Below are 18,440 nucleotides of genomic sequence, written 5' to 3' on the forward strand. Positions count from 1 at the left end.
AAGGAATACAGCCTTAACTTAATGTGTAAAATGTAATAAGGGCATCAAAGGGTGTGCTATTGTAATTTGAAAGTCATACACATGAGCCAATTAATTTCACTTCCATTGATAACGCTATTTTAATTGCGGTTGAGTTACGTTATAATGAGCGTTGTTTAGCCCCCGGGAAGTTGCTTCAGAATGAAATGCACCCACCTCCTTCAATTCACGCCGTTGGTTTTAAATGGAGTTTAAAAACGGGATCCCCATACCGCTTCTTCTCATTATTTCGCTCACAATTCAGTTCATTTACCAGTCTGGTACATTTGGGATGCTTTCTGAACGGAGTTGGTGTTGAACTACCCGCCCCAGGTCTCCTGGTAATAAATGCTTTATATTATTACATGGGCAAATCGATCGATCCGCTCCTACGATTTTATAGATTGGCTTTACTACAAGCAATAATTGATTTTGAAGGTAACGCGACACCTCTTTAACGAAAGAAAACCATCTATTTAACTTTAAAAGTTGTATGCTTTATATTTGTAAAAAAATAAAACTTTCAGAAGGTGAATCGGGTTAGTAGGGTAGAAAAGTTCTTCAATCCTGTTCTCGGAGAGAAGCAAAATGCGAACCTCTATAAAACGAGCAGCCCACTTCCTTAACCCCTTCACCATCACGAACTCCCACCCACGCCCACTTCCCACCCTCATCCTTCCCCAACATGCTGAAAAACTTTCTATTGGCCAGGGCACTAATACGCCTGAGGATCATCTTTTATTATTATATATATAAATATTATTTTTGTTCGACCCACTCAGTTAAAAGATTCGAGGTGAGCCCCTCCTCTGCTGACGGAATAGTGGGTGTACAGCACGCCGCATTTGAACTTGCTGCCTCCTTGCTTTGGTGGTTCTTTTAGACAAGGGACCTGGAGAACAGGACACCTTCTTAACTGCTCAGCACTGCCGCTCCAGACCTCCGTAGAAGGCGCATCTCGGGCTGCCTGTCGTTTGGTGATGCGCATGCACATTCTGGACATACTGGAATAAAAACTGATCAGTAGAGCAGCATTGGCGCTTGTGGAGCAAGTGGATTTACATGTTCAAGGTATTTTACAGTAGCAACTTTTATGTTTTCATTTAATTAATCAATTATAACCGTTATTGCCTTTTATGAATTAATATGAAAGTACAATACAGAACCCTGTCCACAAATGTGGCACAGGGGACTGTCTAATAAAATGAATGATTAGGTCTCACCGGTGGCAAAATTAAGTTTATGCCACTGCAATTTATTAGTCATGCATACATCACAAGGGACGGCTGGGGAAGAAAGTGCGAATTAAGGATGCGATTACAAGATTATTGCGGTTCACATTCACGCGTTCCTAGAAGGAGTTACCGCAGAGCGCTGACCACCGCTGCTCATGCTGGAGGGTCACAAAGCCCACCCGCACGTCTGTTTCAGCGTTTTTTCTCCTCCATCCTTAAGAATTTGTAATGAGGAAGTTAATGGTTTTTGTTCAATACCTTCTTTTGTCTTGGCAGGCAAAGACGTGATTGTAGCGCGGAGGAAGTAAAGGGTAGCAAGGAAAGACAATGAGGTGTCTTAGCATCACAAAAAAGAGTAAACTATTTTAAATACCCAATATTTATTACGATTGTTGTTTTAACAGTTCTATTGAACTTACGTAGTTTTTTTTTTTAAAACCATAAATAGTATTATTGTATATAAAATACGCATCTCTTGTTAATTATAATTATATCTAGAATGAATGAACAAGCTTCTGGCAAGGACAGTCTAGATATGCAATGCCATAAAGTCACCACTGTTTATGGAAACAGGCCACATTTTGGATGAAGGTGAACAGTGCTTGAACTGGGCTGGCGGCAGTGCCAGCACCTCATCTTAGCGGCACCTTTACAGATATCTTCACGGGGACCCCCCTCATTGATCGAATGTGACTGCATCATCTTAAATAGAGCACTGCCAGTAATTTGGCTACACTTAAAGCATTTAAGGTGAACGCAAGATAGCATCAACGACAACAATTTCAATTTATATTATGGTTTTCACCAAAGCAATTAATGTAGATAAACATAATATTATTGGATTAAAAGATGTCATGTTAGTTGTCTGCCTTGCGCCCAGAGACGCCTGAACTGGATGGAAATGGTTTGAGAATACCATGCTAATGATATTCATTTAAGCAAATGTCTGTAAAAGTAAATAGATCTGAATATGTGGTGGGTTAGTTTGTACCCTTGTGCCCATTGTTGCCCGGATAGGCACCACACACACGACCGTCCGAGTGAAAAAAACGGATGGCATAGAGAAACTGGCAAGTGTGTTAACCGGGGGAGTCTTTGATCACAGTAACCCGAGGTTATTGACATTCCGCTTCAGCTCTCAGAAATAAAGGTGTTCGTGAAATTACACCATGTTCATCTTACTAATAAGTACCGTAATTCAAGACATGAAATGATAACATTTCAAAGGTGAGCCTTCAAAAGGAATGTTAATGTTCCATTTTTCATACCATTATTTTTAATAAAAATTAAGCAAATAACTAATCGTCCACCTCTTGCAGTACAGTAAGTTATTGTAATGGACCGTTAGCTGATGTCATGCTTACAGTACGGTTTCCGTAACTGGGTGTGACTATTACACATTTGGAACAACAGTAGAAAGAAAATCTTGTTAGCTGAAAGGTCCCTGAACAGATGCATAACCCATTACTTCATTTAAGACTTGTAATACTGAAAAGAATCTTACAGTCGTTTTCATAATGACATCAACACACAAGTCACGAACATCTAAGCACATTAGAACGCAACTAGCCAAGTAGGTAGGAAGGCAACTCATTTCATTCTGCATTAATCTTCCCGTTTTATCCTGTAGGATACGATAAGGCTGTCCGATACATCTTAACGCCTCCACGCGATTCCGGTGTTCTCTCTCCGTTAGGGATCTGTCGAACAAAGCGAATACGGCGTACTTACACTGCCCCCTAGCAGCTGAATAGGAAATAGCAGGCGTAACAACAGACCACGCGTACTCGAGATTTACTGGCAGGCGACAGAATCTGGCATGAAAAGGGCCACTCCTCCCCCTTTCTCCCTAGAAATGTAGCCGTTTTCGCACTTTTCAATGATTCCAACTTGGTGATAAGAGTCTTGAGCGTTTCCGCAGCTGTCTCGGCTGCCTTAATTATTCTCTGTGACACTCGCGAACTCGCCTCGCTCTCCCGTCTGGTTTCGCACTCGCGCTGAGGTACAGTACAGAGCAGAACGGCCGGCATGTCTGAGCTCTCACAAATCTTTACTTTTCAGCAAATCAGCGTAACAGTCTTGGAGGAGTGTAACAGTAATACAGTACCTGGCGATATGGATGCAAGGAAGTCTTTGTTAGCATCTGTCTTTAATTAGCTACGGCTGGCAATTCATCCTGCAGTAAGCAACCATTCAGTTATATATAGTGACTTTCATGGCAAATCCGGGCACTGAGCTCTTAAATTCGGTACTTATGAAGTGGTGTAGATTTGAATACAGATTGGTGGATAGTTTGCACAAAGTATATTGAATCAGCAATAATACAAATTCTAACTAAACTAAGCTGCATTTAGACTTTCTGCTTCTAAATCGCTATTCACTGATGTTGCTTTTATCATGGAGTATTCTTTCTCTTATGTGTTGCGGTGCGAGTATCTTGTGTTAATAATTGATGTGTGCATGTAAATTGTATACTGTTTTCATATTCACAGATCAGTTAATGTAAGTGATATCAAAATTGATTAATATTTATAATTTTATTAACAATGACCAATTGAAATCATTTTTATTTTTCATCACATTTTTCAATTGTGTGTGGGCTCAAATTATTATTCATTTATCCAATGAAGTTTAAAGATGCTAAATACACAAGGTATGAGATCTACAAAGGCAGTAATGTCTTACTCATGGATGCATTACCACTTTTGTGTTTGACTTGCCTGCCCACATATAGCACTTCTTTTTTCTTATTTGGCTTAATGCATGAACATGTTTTACAGTGGTCCTCATGAAGTCATATTGAATAGTTCACTTGTGGACCTTGTGTAATATACCGTTTTGTTTGCACAGGAGAAAGCCTTGTGCTTTCATTTGGCAGACGCATTAATTTAAAGGAAAGTAAATGTGACGTTAATGCAGAGGTGAAAGGTCAGCCCCCTGACCTCTCCCATACTTGCCTGATGTAAATTAACTCTGGCATGTTTCTATTTACTGCTAATTATATCCTACACTTACCAGGACAGAGTGCCAATTGGAGCCCATCATGTCACCACCCACTTAGAGGAAGCTCTTTCGTGGACAAATGATTATTGTTCTCTTCCACCAGACATTTGTTGTGACATTAACAATCAATAGGTTTTGCTCTAGGCAACAAGCTTCAAGTACTGTGGAGTACTAAATCACACCCTCAAAAGAAGAAAGACACTTTATTAAATAGCCTTAGCCATGGATATTTTTAATGAGGTAATTACTTAAACCTGCTCCAGCCTTGTATGGAAGTTTTCTTTTTTTAACAACGTGACTTGGAGCAAGAAAAAAAGTTTCCTGTATCTGGTGCCTTCTTGTTACAACTTTTTTCCATCACAGAAACTTAGGTTGTATTTCTAAAGTAAAGCAGTTATTAAGAATACAGTGAATGGGGTAAAAAGTCTACAAATAAGTTATATATCCTGTACTGTATATGCTACTTTTGGGTGACTGTAGTTAACAGTGGCTTGTGGTTTAAAATGACGGTCCTTGGCAATGTGAATAATTTATTGTGTTCACAAGAATTACTTCTGAACATTTTGAAACACTTATATTTTTTTGTCCTGTGCCTGCTGACTGACTTTTATGAGAAAACCCCACATATGATATACCGTCCGACTCATCTTGATGTCTAGTTATGCAAGAGGTTGAGCTTTTTGGAGTTCCCCCCTATTTTTGGCCCAAAAGTCTCTCTTTTTTAGGCCATTTTTGGGCCATAATTTGTGCAGGAAATGACACTCTTATGATACAGAGTAAATAAATAGGTGTCTTCAACAAAAATAACCAGATGGACTTGGAAGTTGCGCATGCGACATCAACTGACGCCCGATGGGATATGAGAGGTCCTTTTCACAAAACTTTGAAAAAATGAGTATCAATAATATAGGCCTGTGGAGTGACGCTTTATGCTGTTTTGAGGTTGATGATCATGAATATGGTCATATTTTCTATATCAGGTTCTTTACCGGTGGTCCTAGCCCTCTAAAAGCCACTTCCAAGAAGGTTAATCATGGCAGATTTCAAATCTAAGCAAGTGGGATATTGTTTTGCACTATTTCCAAGGTCAGTGATTACAAATATGATGTTATTTTTGATTGCTGATCCTTTACTAGGAGTCTAGCCCTCTATGGACCTCTGTTGGAGGATGAAAAATGACAAATGTCTGTTACAATTAAGACAATTTAGACTTCAAACATGTTATTTGAAGTACACATTTCAAGTTTTTGAATTTTTGATATGGCTATACTTGTTTATGTACTTCCACTTCATCAAGTAAATCAGTACATAATTATGCTAATTCATCAAATATTAATTTATTGAATATACCTGTACATTCTAAAGTCTACTTATTCCAAGAAACACTCTTAATACTGTATTTATACATACACTGTATATATATATATATATATATATATATATATATATATATATATATATATATATATATATATATATATATATATATATATATATATATATATATATATATATCGGAATGAGAATGCAGACACAGGTTCAAGAGTTGGGTCTACTTTACCCATTTTTTTAAATCTTAATATGCAAAGCTAAAGTACCGAACATAAATGTTCAGCTATTGCCACCACAAAGTGTTTTTTTGCTGTAACTGTGAGTTCCTCTGGTCAGTGGTCTTTAAGTGGCAGCCACTTACTTTGCGTGGACGAAAGATATGGGAGCTCACCTGGGACAAAGTGTCTATCGGAGTGGGGCAGAAGTCTTGTTAGGTGTTGTCAGTCTCCGTCCCTCTGGACTGAGGTAATGAAGATGAGGTAGTAAGCGATGGCGCCCCCTCTCTCCATGGGATGGTACTGCTCACTGTGACAGAGCCCTGAAGGTGTCCCCTAAGCACACGTGCATGACAATACACACACACACACACACACACACACACACACACACGTTTTAGTTTGTAACTGGCTTTCCCAGACTGGTAGCCTGATTATTGACAGACAACACAGAAGTTAGCACTAGTGTTTCGTAGCTCCATGAGATGGAATTAGGTTTTTACCCAGTTACTATTTGTGTGGACTTTGTATGTTTTCCCAATGTCCATGTGGGATTTTGCATCACACACCTCCAGCAACACCATAGCTTATTATTATTGGCCTTCTGTGAGTGAGAGTGTGTGTGCTAGAGTGCACTGGCATTGGCACCCTGCATATGGCTGGCATAAATCCCACATGTCCCTAAAACCGCATTGAGTATATTGGCTTCTGATTGGTCCGTAAATGTGTGGATGGTGTAACAACAGCAGAAAACAAACATAAACAGATGGGGCACCAGAGGTGAACTCTGTTTAATTTGGCATGTTGTTTGGCCAAAAAAAAGAAAATGACATTGTGTCTTTTCTATACAACCATAAGTGAATTATCTTATGCATGTGAGTCCCAGTATGACTGTCCTCTTACTGTGTAGCCCACATTTATATCCACCTGAGGCAGATATTCCAGATAAAAGTTGGAAGTGACATCACAGTTCATTCTCTTAATGAAATTCTGATCTGAAGGTAAAAGGGGAGAAGGAGTAAGCAACAGCACCAACCCATAGTTCGGGCTGGATTTACAGCCCTGAAAATGTCTCCTGCTCACACGTGTTATTGTGATTACTGCACAGTTTCATGCAATAAAGGTTTAGGATGGGCAAAATTAAAATTATATGTATTATTCTTGATCTCTATTTATATACAACTATCAAGACTTCCATATTTTACTGACTATGATATATTTTGGTCAGCAGCTTTGTAATGTAATAAAATCAATTTTTAAATGTGTCTTTCTAGGCAGGCTTTAAAAAGCAGTTAAGGAAATAAATATTCATCACTTAACACAGAAGCAGAAATGTTCAAAAATGAACAGCTTATCCTTTTACAAGTTTGGTGATAAATCAGTGAAAGCAAACTTTTATCTTATCTTTTAAGATATGCCTTGACACAATGGTATAGTTATGATCCGCCAACTTTTTAAAAATCATATCTAAAATGCCAAGCTACATGCAAGTCAATCATACATAAATAAAAGAAGTAATGGACATCAATCGTTTGTTTCATTATTTGAATAGAAATGACATAACATACAGTATTTATATATTGTTTTCTTTGTTTGACTGAACATTTCCCAGTGCACTTTGCTCCACTTAAAATATTTCAGTCCAGCTGATTAGTTGAATGTGTCACATCTAAGAAATTCATTGCAACTCGGGCCAGTCAGTTTAGCACCCTGTCTTGTGAGGAACTCAACCAAAAAATGTGCTTTGTGACAGCAGAACATTTTTAAAGCTTTCCACAGTAATCTAGAGGTTAGAGTGTCATGGAAATTGGTGTGACATCCGCATGGCAGTGTTGGCAGAACACGCAAAGACAAAACTAAATGATGATTTTTAAGGTTTGTGTAGTAGTGTAAGTAAAAAAAACTCGAAGCAGGCAATAATGGCAATCTTTGTAGTTTGAAAGATCATGTAATTATTTAAACTTATAACTTATCGTTAAGGATGCCAAGCTTGCACAATATCACCACTTGGATTGCACAGGATGCAGTAATGGCTCCCCTAAGACCTCCAGAGTACACAAAGTAGCACACCGGCGTAAGGAGAGGCCCTTAAATTTGTGAGAGGTGGAAAGTCCAAGGTTGCTATGGGATGCAGAGCTATGTACATGTACTGAATGGCGGCAAGTGAGAATACCAGCAAGGAAGAGTTTCAGGGACTGGAAAGAACTATCATATGTATTTCCATGATACTAGAGGGCAGGGGACCAGCAAGCCCAGGATGGCTGATCCTTTATTAAGACAGAGCATGTGGCCCCAGAGGGCTGCCTGGAGGCCATGACACCTTCTGGCTGACAGATGATAGTGTAGCAGCACTAGCTGAGGAACGTGGGGAGCAGATTGCCCATTCATTGAAGATGTCAACAAAGACTGCCCTAGGGCCAGAACTCTTCATCATATCCAGTAACGAACAGCACAATGTCCATGACGTAGAACAAAGGTATCATGGTGTTCATTTTAGGGAATGGCCAGCAGGGTAGCTGTGATGGACAATTGGCCCTTTAAGAGCTACAGAAGGCACCAGTTTGCAGAGACAAAAGGAGCATCTAATGGGAGTTGATGCTGTAGTAAACATATGGCCATGTGATCCTGAAAATGATTCCAAGACTTCCAATTACTTATTTAGGGAAACACTCAGAGGTAAGAAAAGGAGTGCTTGGTGATTCTTGATAGATGTGCAAGTGTGTGATGACCTGATCAACATTGATTCATATTTTGTCTACTAATTTGCACTTTGTGTTCTCCCTTTTCTGTGGACCTTCCTTGTGTCTTATATTTCCATTGCAGGCATTATTCTAATTATGGTTGATCGTCCTGTGATTACTTCTGGATGTGGAGAGATCCTCACATTATACCATGCACTTTCTGGAATGCTATTCATATTTTTATGCAGCGTATAATTCATGTTGTTAACACAATTCTCTATGCTTTCCTACATGGAAGTGTCTGGTTAGTGACAAGTGGGTTGTAAACTCTTTGCCATGATGTACGTACACTGAAGATGTAGTTCAAGATTGAGAATTAAGATGGCTTGAAGCTATTGTCAGTTACAAAGTGTCTTAACAGAGACTAGAACCTGGTTCATATCTCAGGTGAGATGTATTGTTGCAAGCTAAAAATAACATATAGAAACATTTCAACATACGTACTGTAGAATAATTTCAGCTTTTCAACTATCTGAAACTAATTTCAACATATGTTCAAGTAAATTTTAAAGTACCAGACTGTAAATTTTGTGTTATCTTAACTTGAGGTTGTATTTGTTTTAAGATATTTTAAATTGATACTGAGATGTCTCAAAATGAATTCCTGTAAAATGTCCAGTTTTTTCAATGTAACTTGCAGTCTACATTAAGATATGTCTGATATCTTAGAATAAGGAAGAAGTCATTTTGAGATATCTTGAAATGCATTTGTGATGCACATGAAGCTATTCTGTGATATAAGCTTCCCCTGCCTTGCAGAGTTAATCTGTTTCTGAAAATTCAGTTGTAAGAGGAATCCTCAAACTGCAAAGACATAATTATTATTAGATGGAAAAATTTTGAGCATTCTCCAAACTTGCATAAATTACCCCTATTTGCATAATTGATAAAAAAGCAATCAAAAAAAATCTTTACATAGTAACCCATTTTCTCCTCATAAAAAAATGTTTGCCATTTAAATAAATCACATTCTGGTCATTCATAGTTATTTTAGTTAGTTCAAAATCTTACCTGAAGCCATGATTCTCCAAGATAATATAAGAAGATACTTGAGCAACATAATATGATGGAACCCATAGCACATGAACGGAGCATGAGTGGTGGGAAATGCCAAGTCCATGATTGAACATCACCAGCTTGAGGTTCCTCCTCAAATGTGCAGCCCTGTTGCCTGCATCAGACTGTGAATATGAGCAGGTGTTAGTACATTTGAAAATCATCACAGCTTTAGTGTTCAAAACCACAAAGTTTCAGCTTCATTGTGGTTTGTAAAATGAAAAAGGACATTCAGTAATATTTGTCATTTATCCAAGTTTTTGTAAAGTGGTTGTAATTCTGAGGAGGCCTGAATTTGGAAAACAGTTTGAGACATCCCTAATTATATTTATGACATTTCTAAAACCTTCATGTCTTTTTGAAGATATCATGTATGTATTTGTAAGGAACTGGAGAAACAAATTTTATGATATGAGGGAATTAATTCGAGATGTCTTAAAATGTATTTTACTGCTGTGGGCTGGCGTGCTGCCTGGGGTTTGTTTCCTGCCTTGCGCCCTGTGCTGGGTGGGATTGGCTCCAGGAGACCCCCATGACCCTGTGTTAGGATATAGCGGGTTGGACAATGACTTGCTGACTGACTGTGTTTTAGATTATCTCAATATGAGCCAGTGCAAAGATATCAGAAATGTATTTTAAGACACTTGATTACATTTTGAGATATCCTGAAAAGACATCCAGACCTTTTTGAGATATCTGAAATGTATTTCAAAATATGTTAAGACAGCATCCATTGCACCTAGAGGCATCCAGCTTAATAAAAGAATAAATGTCTGTGTGTCCATCTAGTATGTTTCTGTCATTCCAAAAGATGGCGCATTACAAACATTTTAGGTAATAAAACTCATTGCATCTGTCATTCCAATAGATGGTGCCTCTCAAGCATTAACACTGCATTTATGAATCCCATTCCAAATGGTATATAACATAGACATAAGCATTGCATGATGCACTGCAAATGTTACCATTGAGGTCTACGTTGATTACTTACATTTCAACTTGTCTTAGTTGGGTAGCACAGATAGTCTGTATAAATGATCAGTGCCTGGAGTCCAAGCCAGGGTCTAATGTCAACTGGCATCCAGAAGAGGGCTGCCATGTCTAATGAAAAAAACACAAAGAAAGAGGGACGCAAGAGTTAGCATATATTGTTGAACAGAGATTCCTAAATGCACAACATAATCGAAACAGACAGACTTACCATTGTAACACTGTACCCATTTTAATAAATGGACATTTCGGCATAAAATAATGTTCTGATCAAATGAAGATGTCTCAAATGCATTTCAACATACCTTAAAATGACAGGGTCCCTTTTTGAAAGCAGTGCAAATTTTGCAGGAAATTGATGTGAGTTGTCATAACACCACAACTTTTTTTTTTTTACTTCTTGCAACTGGATTGTCATGCTGTAACCTTGTTATAGAGCAGGTTTTGCAGTAACATTTTGAAAGAAATTAATGTTATTTAGGTTTGCATGGTGGCATAGTGTGAAGAACCACCACCTGACAGTGTATGAAGTCGTAGCTGAGTCCTTATTTGAGTACCCATTTGTCTAACGTACTACACCCTCCACTAGACATCTGCACATTCTCCGTCTGTTAAATCTGATTTAAATATGGTTTCCTTCCTTAGGTGTAATAGATGTAGCTATGTCTGTTGCCTTACTATGCACATGTTTTTCCTTTTATGAATGGTACTGATCCATTCGTCACTATAATAACTACTTTTTACATGACTAAACAAGCATGGTGTCTGCAAAGAGACATTGATATCTTTGTTTTGTGTACTTTAATGGTAATGATCATCTGGGCATCTGGCTAATAATGGTAGTGATAATCTGGCTAATTCTAAGGAGTCTGGGTCTGTGGTCTCTGTAGTAGTAGTTTGTTAATAAAAGTTACAATGTTTACATAACTTTGTTTAAATAATACTGTTGTACCCATGTTAATACTATACTGTTAATATGTTTTTTAGATGAAGATGCTAATGAATGTGAAACATATATTGTGGTTATTCAGCACCCTTATTGCATCATCTGCCCCGTTCAAAGGTAAAGATATTATTTAAAAAGGTATTAAACTTTATAATACAAGATATTTATTTCATAAAGAAAATGTATGATTTAGATACTAGTGTTTCTAATCTGTGTTTCAAAATCTATTAGAAAGCTTCACTTTTCTGATTTAGTTTTAGTATAACTCCTTTTCTTGACTATATGTTACTTTGCTTCTTCAAACACAGATTAGTTTAAATTGTAAATTTCTTGAGTTTGAAAAAGATGACCATACATTATTAAGTTCAAAACAGGATACTTTCTTAAACTGCCTGTTTTTTTTTCTCTTCAGGGAAAGTTGCTGTGGTTGATGTCGAGAAAACTCCTCCTGTTAGTGGAATTCTTTCAGGCAGAGTAGTGCTTCCATGCTTCTTTTCAACGGTGCCCACAGCCTCTCCTAGTCCAATCCCCAGTACCTCTGGCGATCACCTGAGAATTAAGTGGACCAAACTAGAGAAAGACAAGGAGACCACTGTACTTGTAGCTCAAAATGGCGTGATTAAAATTGGTTTAGGCTACAAGAATAGGGTGTCAGTGCCCAGCCATCCAGAAGACATTGGTGATGCCTCACTGACTGTTGTTAAGCTACGTGCAAGCGATGCTGGAGTTTACCGCTGTGAGGTCATGTATGGAATTGAAGACACCCAGGAAACTATATCTTTAGATGTATCTGGTAAGATGATTTTGATTTATAATTTACATTTTTATGTTTTGTATTGTGAAAAAAGCATTTATGTGATGTAAAGTATAAATGCTATAAACATTTATACCTAGTGTTGAACCAGGAATTGAATTTGCCAAAAAACCATTGTGTTTCACAATCAGCAATATGTAGTCCTTTTGACACAGGAAGGAAGGTATTTAGTATCTTTAAACCCCAGTCCTCACCCTCAGAACCCCCTTATTTTCATGTCTTCTGATGCCTTTTGGTAGTAGCAACATGAGGACTACAATTCTCAACAGGTAGCAGAAATACACTGGGGCTGATGGGATTGGGAACCTGGAATATGAGCTGACAAAAGCAGGAAGGACGTCAGCTAAGAGCAGAGCAGTGGCTTACAATTGCATTGCCTCAATATATAACAGACTTTGTCTAGGTGTACATCTTTATTTTCCATTATGTGTTGTGTTTTGCCATGTCCAAAAGACATCTCCTAATTTTTATTGTCTTCAGAACACTTTTTATGAGAAATGCATGGCTGTGAGGTGTTGCCAGACTGTTAGGAAACAATATTCTTTGCTTACCAATCCAAAAAAAAACCTATATACTGTAAACTCAAAAACTTTATTTTCTAGCCAATTTCACGGAAGTGCATGTTTGTTTCACTCTTCCCTATTCAAATTCATAGCTTCACTAAACATATTTTTGCATTCAGTATCTGTAAAAAGTATTATGCTTTGATAGTCTTTGTAGCAGTTTATTGTGTTGTAATATACATTTTAATATATTTAATTCATAAGTTCTGTATTTATCAACATACACTTGTTCACAGAGAACAGAAATCAGTGAAATGTCTAGGTGAAAAATTAATTGCACATATTCTTCTAAATTGATAGTGAATAAAAATAAATAAGGTAATATTATAAGTATTCTGTGCCTCCAACCTACTTTAGCACAGCTTCATAGGCTCTCACGCAACCAAATATTTTAAAAGGCATCCAACCAGGCTAGTTCATCACCTAATACAATTTACATTTACTTATATGGCTAATGCCCTTATCCAAGGTGTCTTACAACATTTCTAATACAATTGGTTAGATTTATTTTTTGTTTTCCAGTTGGAGCACAGGCAGGTCAAGTCACTTGCTCATTAGTGGCAATGGAACACACAACCTCAGGGTGTGAGGGCCAAAGCCTTAGCCACTACACCACCCTGCCTGCTTTACAGCCCTACCATTTATAACATGAAGACAGTGGAAAACGTTGCTGTGTTAAGATCATTGAAAGGCTTTTACAGGCAGAAGATATATGATATTCTCAAAGGCTTTGGAAGTCCTTAAATGAGAAGTCAAGCAAAAGTCACACCCTATTTTGGATAACTAAAAAGATTACAATATAAAGGCTTTCGAGGCAACTCAGGCTCCTTCTTCAGGCTTGATTTGCATCCATAATGTCTAACATGGTACAACACCCTAGTACTGAAGTTCTTAAATGAATGACAGAATCCTTTATAAGTAAACTAAAAAAGTAGCACACCTTTAACTTTGTACAGAACACAATGCATACTTGAGCAAGAAAGGTACTAGTCGAAGAGAACACTAAGATAAGAGAATAATTACGCAAGTGATTAATAAATCTCAACTTTATGCAAGTGTCAAGATAAACACCACTGTCAAAGAGAGCTTTAAACAAAACAGTTAAGAATAATCTGAGACCAAGCAGAAGAAATTTCTTAATGGTCTGTTGAGGCAAAAAGTTACTTTTTTGGCCTGGGAATCAAGCACCATGCTTAGAAGATCATAAGAAGTTTAAGTATGATAGTGAAAACATAGGGCAATTTCTGAGAGATACGAACCAAGAATAGTTAACATGGAATACTGAAACTCTTGGAGGAATGTCAAAGGAAACTTTGAAGAAGGTTCATCTTTCAGTAGGACAAAGGCCCAACAGCTACAGCCAAAGCCACACTGTACTCAAAGCCAAGATGTCATTCTAATTGAAAATATATTGCAGTAGAAAATTGTACTGCTGTTTAACAGTTATTACTGTGCAATTTGTGGGAGCTATTTCATAAAGAAGAAAGGGATAAAATTAGTAATGTTCAGATATGCAAAGATGGTGTAGTGTTTTCTTAAAGGCTCACAGTTGTGCTCTTTGCCAAATATGAAGGGAACAAATATTTAGAAAAAGGTGAGGTAAATAATTCATTACCATTGTTATTATTAAAGATCACTAGAATTCACTTGAACTCAAAAAATAAAATTCCTTATTGTAACACATTTTAGCATGAACAAATCAAAGTTGCAATAACACTATATCCATTTCAACAACACGGAAATGAAGTAAAGGGTTTTTTAGAGATAGACCCAACACATTGAAATTTAGCTCTACATACTTCCTAGAAAAGTTGAAGCTGACATTTTTGATAAAAAAGGTCACTTTGATATGATATAATAAACAACAAAGTCTAGTTTGAAACACAGATATATATATCCTTGACAGTTGCTGAACTGTGCATAAGACTTTTAAAAGTGCCTATATAGATCAACTAGTTAAAATGATGAACAGAGACATCTGGAAAAGCTAAGTTGGATTTGTGCTTGTAAGAGTAGGTGTACCGTTCAGTACAAAATCTCTGTCCTGCATTTGTTGCACCTTATATATGAGGAAATAAAGTGTAAACATGTAATGTGAAAACAAGACTAAAATTACAAATAAGTGAGTATAATTAGGGATTCATAGAATTCTGTGTAACAGGAAAGTACTCAATGTATCCTTCTGCTGTAACATATATTCAGTGATAAGAGCATCCTTTAGAAAAGTCTTAAATATATTGTAAATTAGAGATCATCATAAAGTGTCTCTGAACTTGAACATTCAAAGGTTTCATCTATGGATGTTTGTAAAGTTTTTTGAGATTTATTAGAATAAGATATGATTCTTAGTGTTATGAACCCTTACTTCACATGCTTTAATGTCAGAACTAAAGGTGTGAGTATCGAGTTCTGACTAGCAGATACATAATCATTATCAACAACAACAACAACATTTATTTATGTAGCACATTTTCATACAAAAAGTAGCTCAAAGTGCTTTACATAATGAAGAAAAGAAAAATAAAAGACAAAATAAGAAATTAAAATAAGACAACATTAGTTAACATAGAAAAGGAGTAAGGTCCGATGGCCAGGGTGGACAGAAAAAACAGGAAAAAAAAACTCCAGACGGCTGGAGGAAAAAAAAAAATCTGCAGGGGTTCCAGGACACGGGACCACCCAGTCCCCTCTGGGCATTCTACCTAACATAAATGAAATAGTCCTCTTTGTAGTTAGGGTTCTCAAGGCTAATATTATCAACATATTATGAAGTATAGGAAGGTAGCATGGATGTATTGTCCAGCTGTGTCTTTATTAGTGTGACCACAAGAGCATTATTAGAATTATCCAATGGGGAGAAAACCAGAACAGTTCTCATTTTTTTGTTTTATAGTAGTCGTGCTAATCGGTTTATTTTAATGAAATGTGTCAGCGAGTCTTTTCCTCAAGTGAGATAAAATTTAATTTGCTTTGCAATTGCTTTACTATGATGAACTGAATCAATGAAATAACAAATCGTATAAATCAGTTCCTTGTGCAAGCTTAAAACTATGCCAGTTTCCAGTATATAATTGATATAGCTCATCGAACTAAGGTGGATGTTCTGCAGCACTAATGATTATTCTGAGGATATCATCTGACATCTTATGCAGTATTGAAAGCAGTGCCTGAAGTGGAAACAAAAAAAGTGCCAGTACTCTCTGTATTTGTTGACTTCTTGCTCCTCCTACCGATGAGTTCCAAAATTTACACAGTTCCTTATTTGAGTTTGGGATGTGGGGTGGTGCATGGCACTTGCCGTTTTGAGTGTGATGATATTTGTACATTAGATAAGACAGGGGGTTGCCAACATGCACCCATTTATTGCCAGTATAGAATAAAGTCGGTATGCCATACTGGAGCGTAACAGCCCAGTTGAAGCCCTGAATGAAAATGAAATCATCCTAAAGTGCAAAGAGATTCAGATTTGTGGGATAACAAGTAAAATAACAGGATTTGTAATGCACACAATCGTAATTGTTTCAGAAGCATTTAAATTATTCCCTTAATGTTACCATTTAACATTCACACATTTTTCACTATTAGAATATATAAAGTTTATGCTACAAAACTTTCAAAAAAAGTTTCCAAGACACAGTATATTTAATACAAACTGATGTATTTTTATAATTACTAGGAATTTAAAACAAGAAATTAACCAAAGTAGTAGTAGAAGTATCACCACATGTACAGAGTACAGTAAAGTTCTTATTTGCTTGTCTAACAAACTGAGTGACCACTCTCTATCGCCATGACGGACCAGAATAGATGAAAATATAAAACTTCAGTGTCACAAATCAGCTTACCTGATGTACTTGTACTTGTACTTGTGCTCACCTTGCAAATGGAAGACCATCCTCTTCTTTGAGCTGAAACCAACAAAATATCAGTTGTTTGACCTATAATATCATAAGTGCAGTTGAATTTAATAATGGTATTTAATTTTTTAATAAGTCAAACCAGTTAGACAAACCTTCTATTGATCCTATGAGTAAATAACATTTTACACAAAACATAATCTTAACTATAGCTGTGTTTACCCTATAAAACTGCTAAGCAAAACGGCTATAGGGACAGTAACTGTTTTTAATATAAATGGTCAAGCTCTTTGATGAACTTTTCTTTTATTAAGTATTATCTTCTCTCTTTAAGGTGTTGTTTTTCACTACCGTCCTAAGACCGATAGATACACTCTTACTTTTGAAGAGGCCAAGAAAACATGTGAAGATGTTGGAGCTACAATTGCTACTTCTGGGCAGCTGCGTGCATCTTATGAGGATGGATTTGATCAATGTGATGCTGGCTGGATTGCTGACCAAACTGTTAGGTAAAAAGAAAAGTTAAAAACAAATGTTTACAAGGTACTAGAGTACCCAAAAGTTGTTCTTTGCTAACAAATCAGATTTTGCTTTCCTTATTTTAAAAGCCTTTATCCACAATGATAATGCAACCATTTTCTTAAAGAGTTTTAGCTTTAAATATAGAGCAAAATTGCAGAAAGAATAAAAGAAGCAGTCCTTCTGCAAATTTGTTAAGTTTCGGCCTTCTCTCAAGACTGGATCATCCCTGTAGTCATCCTACCTAACTACTCTTTCTATAGATCAGAGTTTTTGTAAATGTTCATCAGGGAATGTAACAGTTTATCCTCTCCACAAATTAGCTGTTTTGCTATTACTTGAAAAATTCAAAAAGGTTATCACAAAGAGTTTAGTTTCTGTTTCATTGAGGATCTCATACGTGGGGTATATTTATTAGAGCAATTTATGGACAGCTAGCCCACAGACAAAGGAGTTCTTTACTATGAATGTTATAGCAAGTTGAAGTTACATTCATGACATATATAAAAGGAACACTCCTCCGTGAGCATCTCCAAGTATTCAAGCCCACTGAGTGAACATAAGGACACCAGTGCTTTATGCTTTGGCATCATTACTGTGGATCACAAAAATAAGAAGATCTATGGCTCACCTCATAATAAGAGCAAAGATCAGCTGTTATCACCCTATATACAATTTTCATCTTCAAAGTTACCCCAGGTCTAGGGAATAAGTCCATTACAGTCTTAAATATACAAGTAGGTCAGGGAGTCCACTTCTGTGGTTCCAGCTGTTAGCCATTCTGGAAGAACGACAGCAGCTCGCCATTCCTCTGACCAGACCAGGTGTTTCAAATCTTTGGCCCAAGATAACCTCAAACAAGCATATAAAACACTCAGAACCATTTCCTCCAGCAGGGTGGTGCTTCACAACCTGGTGCTCTGCTGATGTAATACAAAGGATATGTTTTTTTCCCTAAATGTATATTATAGTTTAGCATAATTAAAAATGTGATTATTTCTAAATAATGACTTAAACTATATGCTCCTAATACTGTTGTGTAGTGCTGTTTAGTGTAAATGCTGTTGATTTACATTGTGAATTTAAGAAAATTTGCTGGATGACTCCTAATTAACTCCAAAGCACAAATTGTGATTAATTCAGGAAGTCCT

General features: G+C 36.9%; 1 protein-coding gene across 1 annotated transcript in view; it reads left to right on the top strand.

Moving 5' to 3' along the window:
- Positions 1–820: 820 nt before the first annotated feature.
- Positions 821–18,440, top strand: part of LOC120532855 (aggrecan core protein-like) — a 112,992-nt gene continuing 95,372 nt past the window's right edge. The window contains exons 1-4 of the mRNA XM_039759290.1: positions 821–1,089; positions 11,578–11,653; positions 11,949–12,329; positions 17,105–17,279. Of these exons, the coding sequence (XP_039615224.1) occupies positions 1,081–1,089; positions 11,578–11,653; positions 11,949–12,329; positions 17,105–17,279 (641 nt within the window). The 5' untranslated portion in view covers positions 821–1,080. The remainder of the gene's footprint in view (positions 1,090–11,577; positions 11,654–11,948; positions 12,330–17,104; positions 17,280–18,440) is intronic.

The sequence above is a fragment of the Polypterus senegalus genome, chromosome 7, assembly GCF_016835505.1.
Source record: "Polypterus senegalus isolate Bchr_013 chromosome 7, ASM1683550v1, whole genome shotgun sequence".
Taxonomy (NCBI): domain Eukaryota; kingdom Metazoa; phylum Chordata; class Cladistia; order Polypteriformes; family Polypteridae; genus Polypterus; species Polypterus senegalus.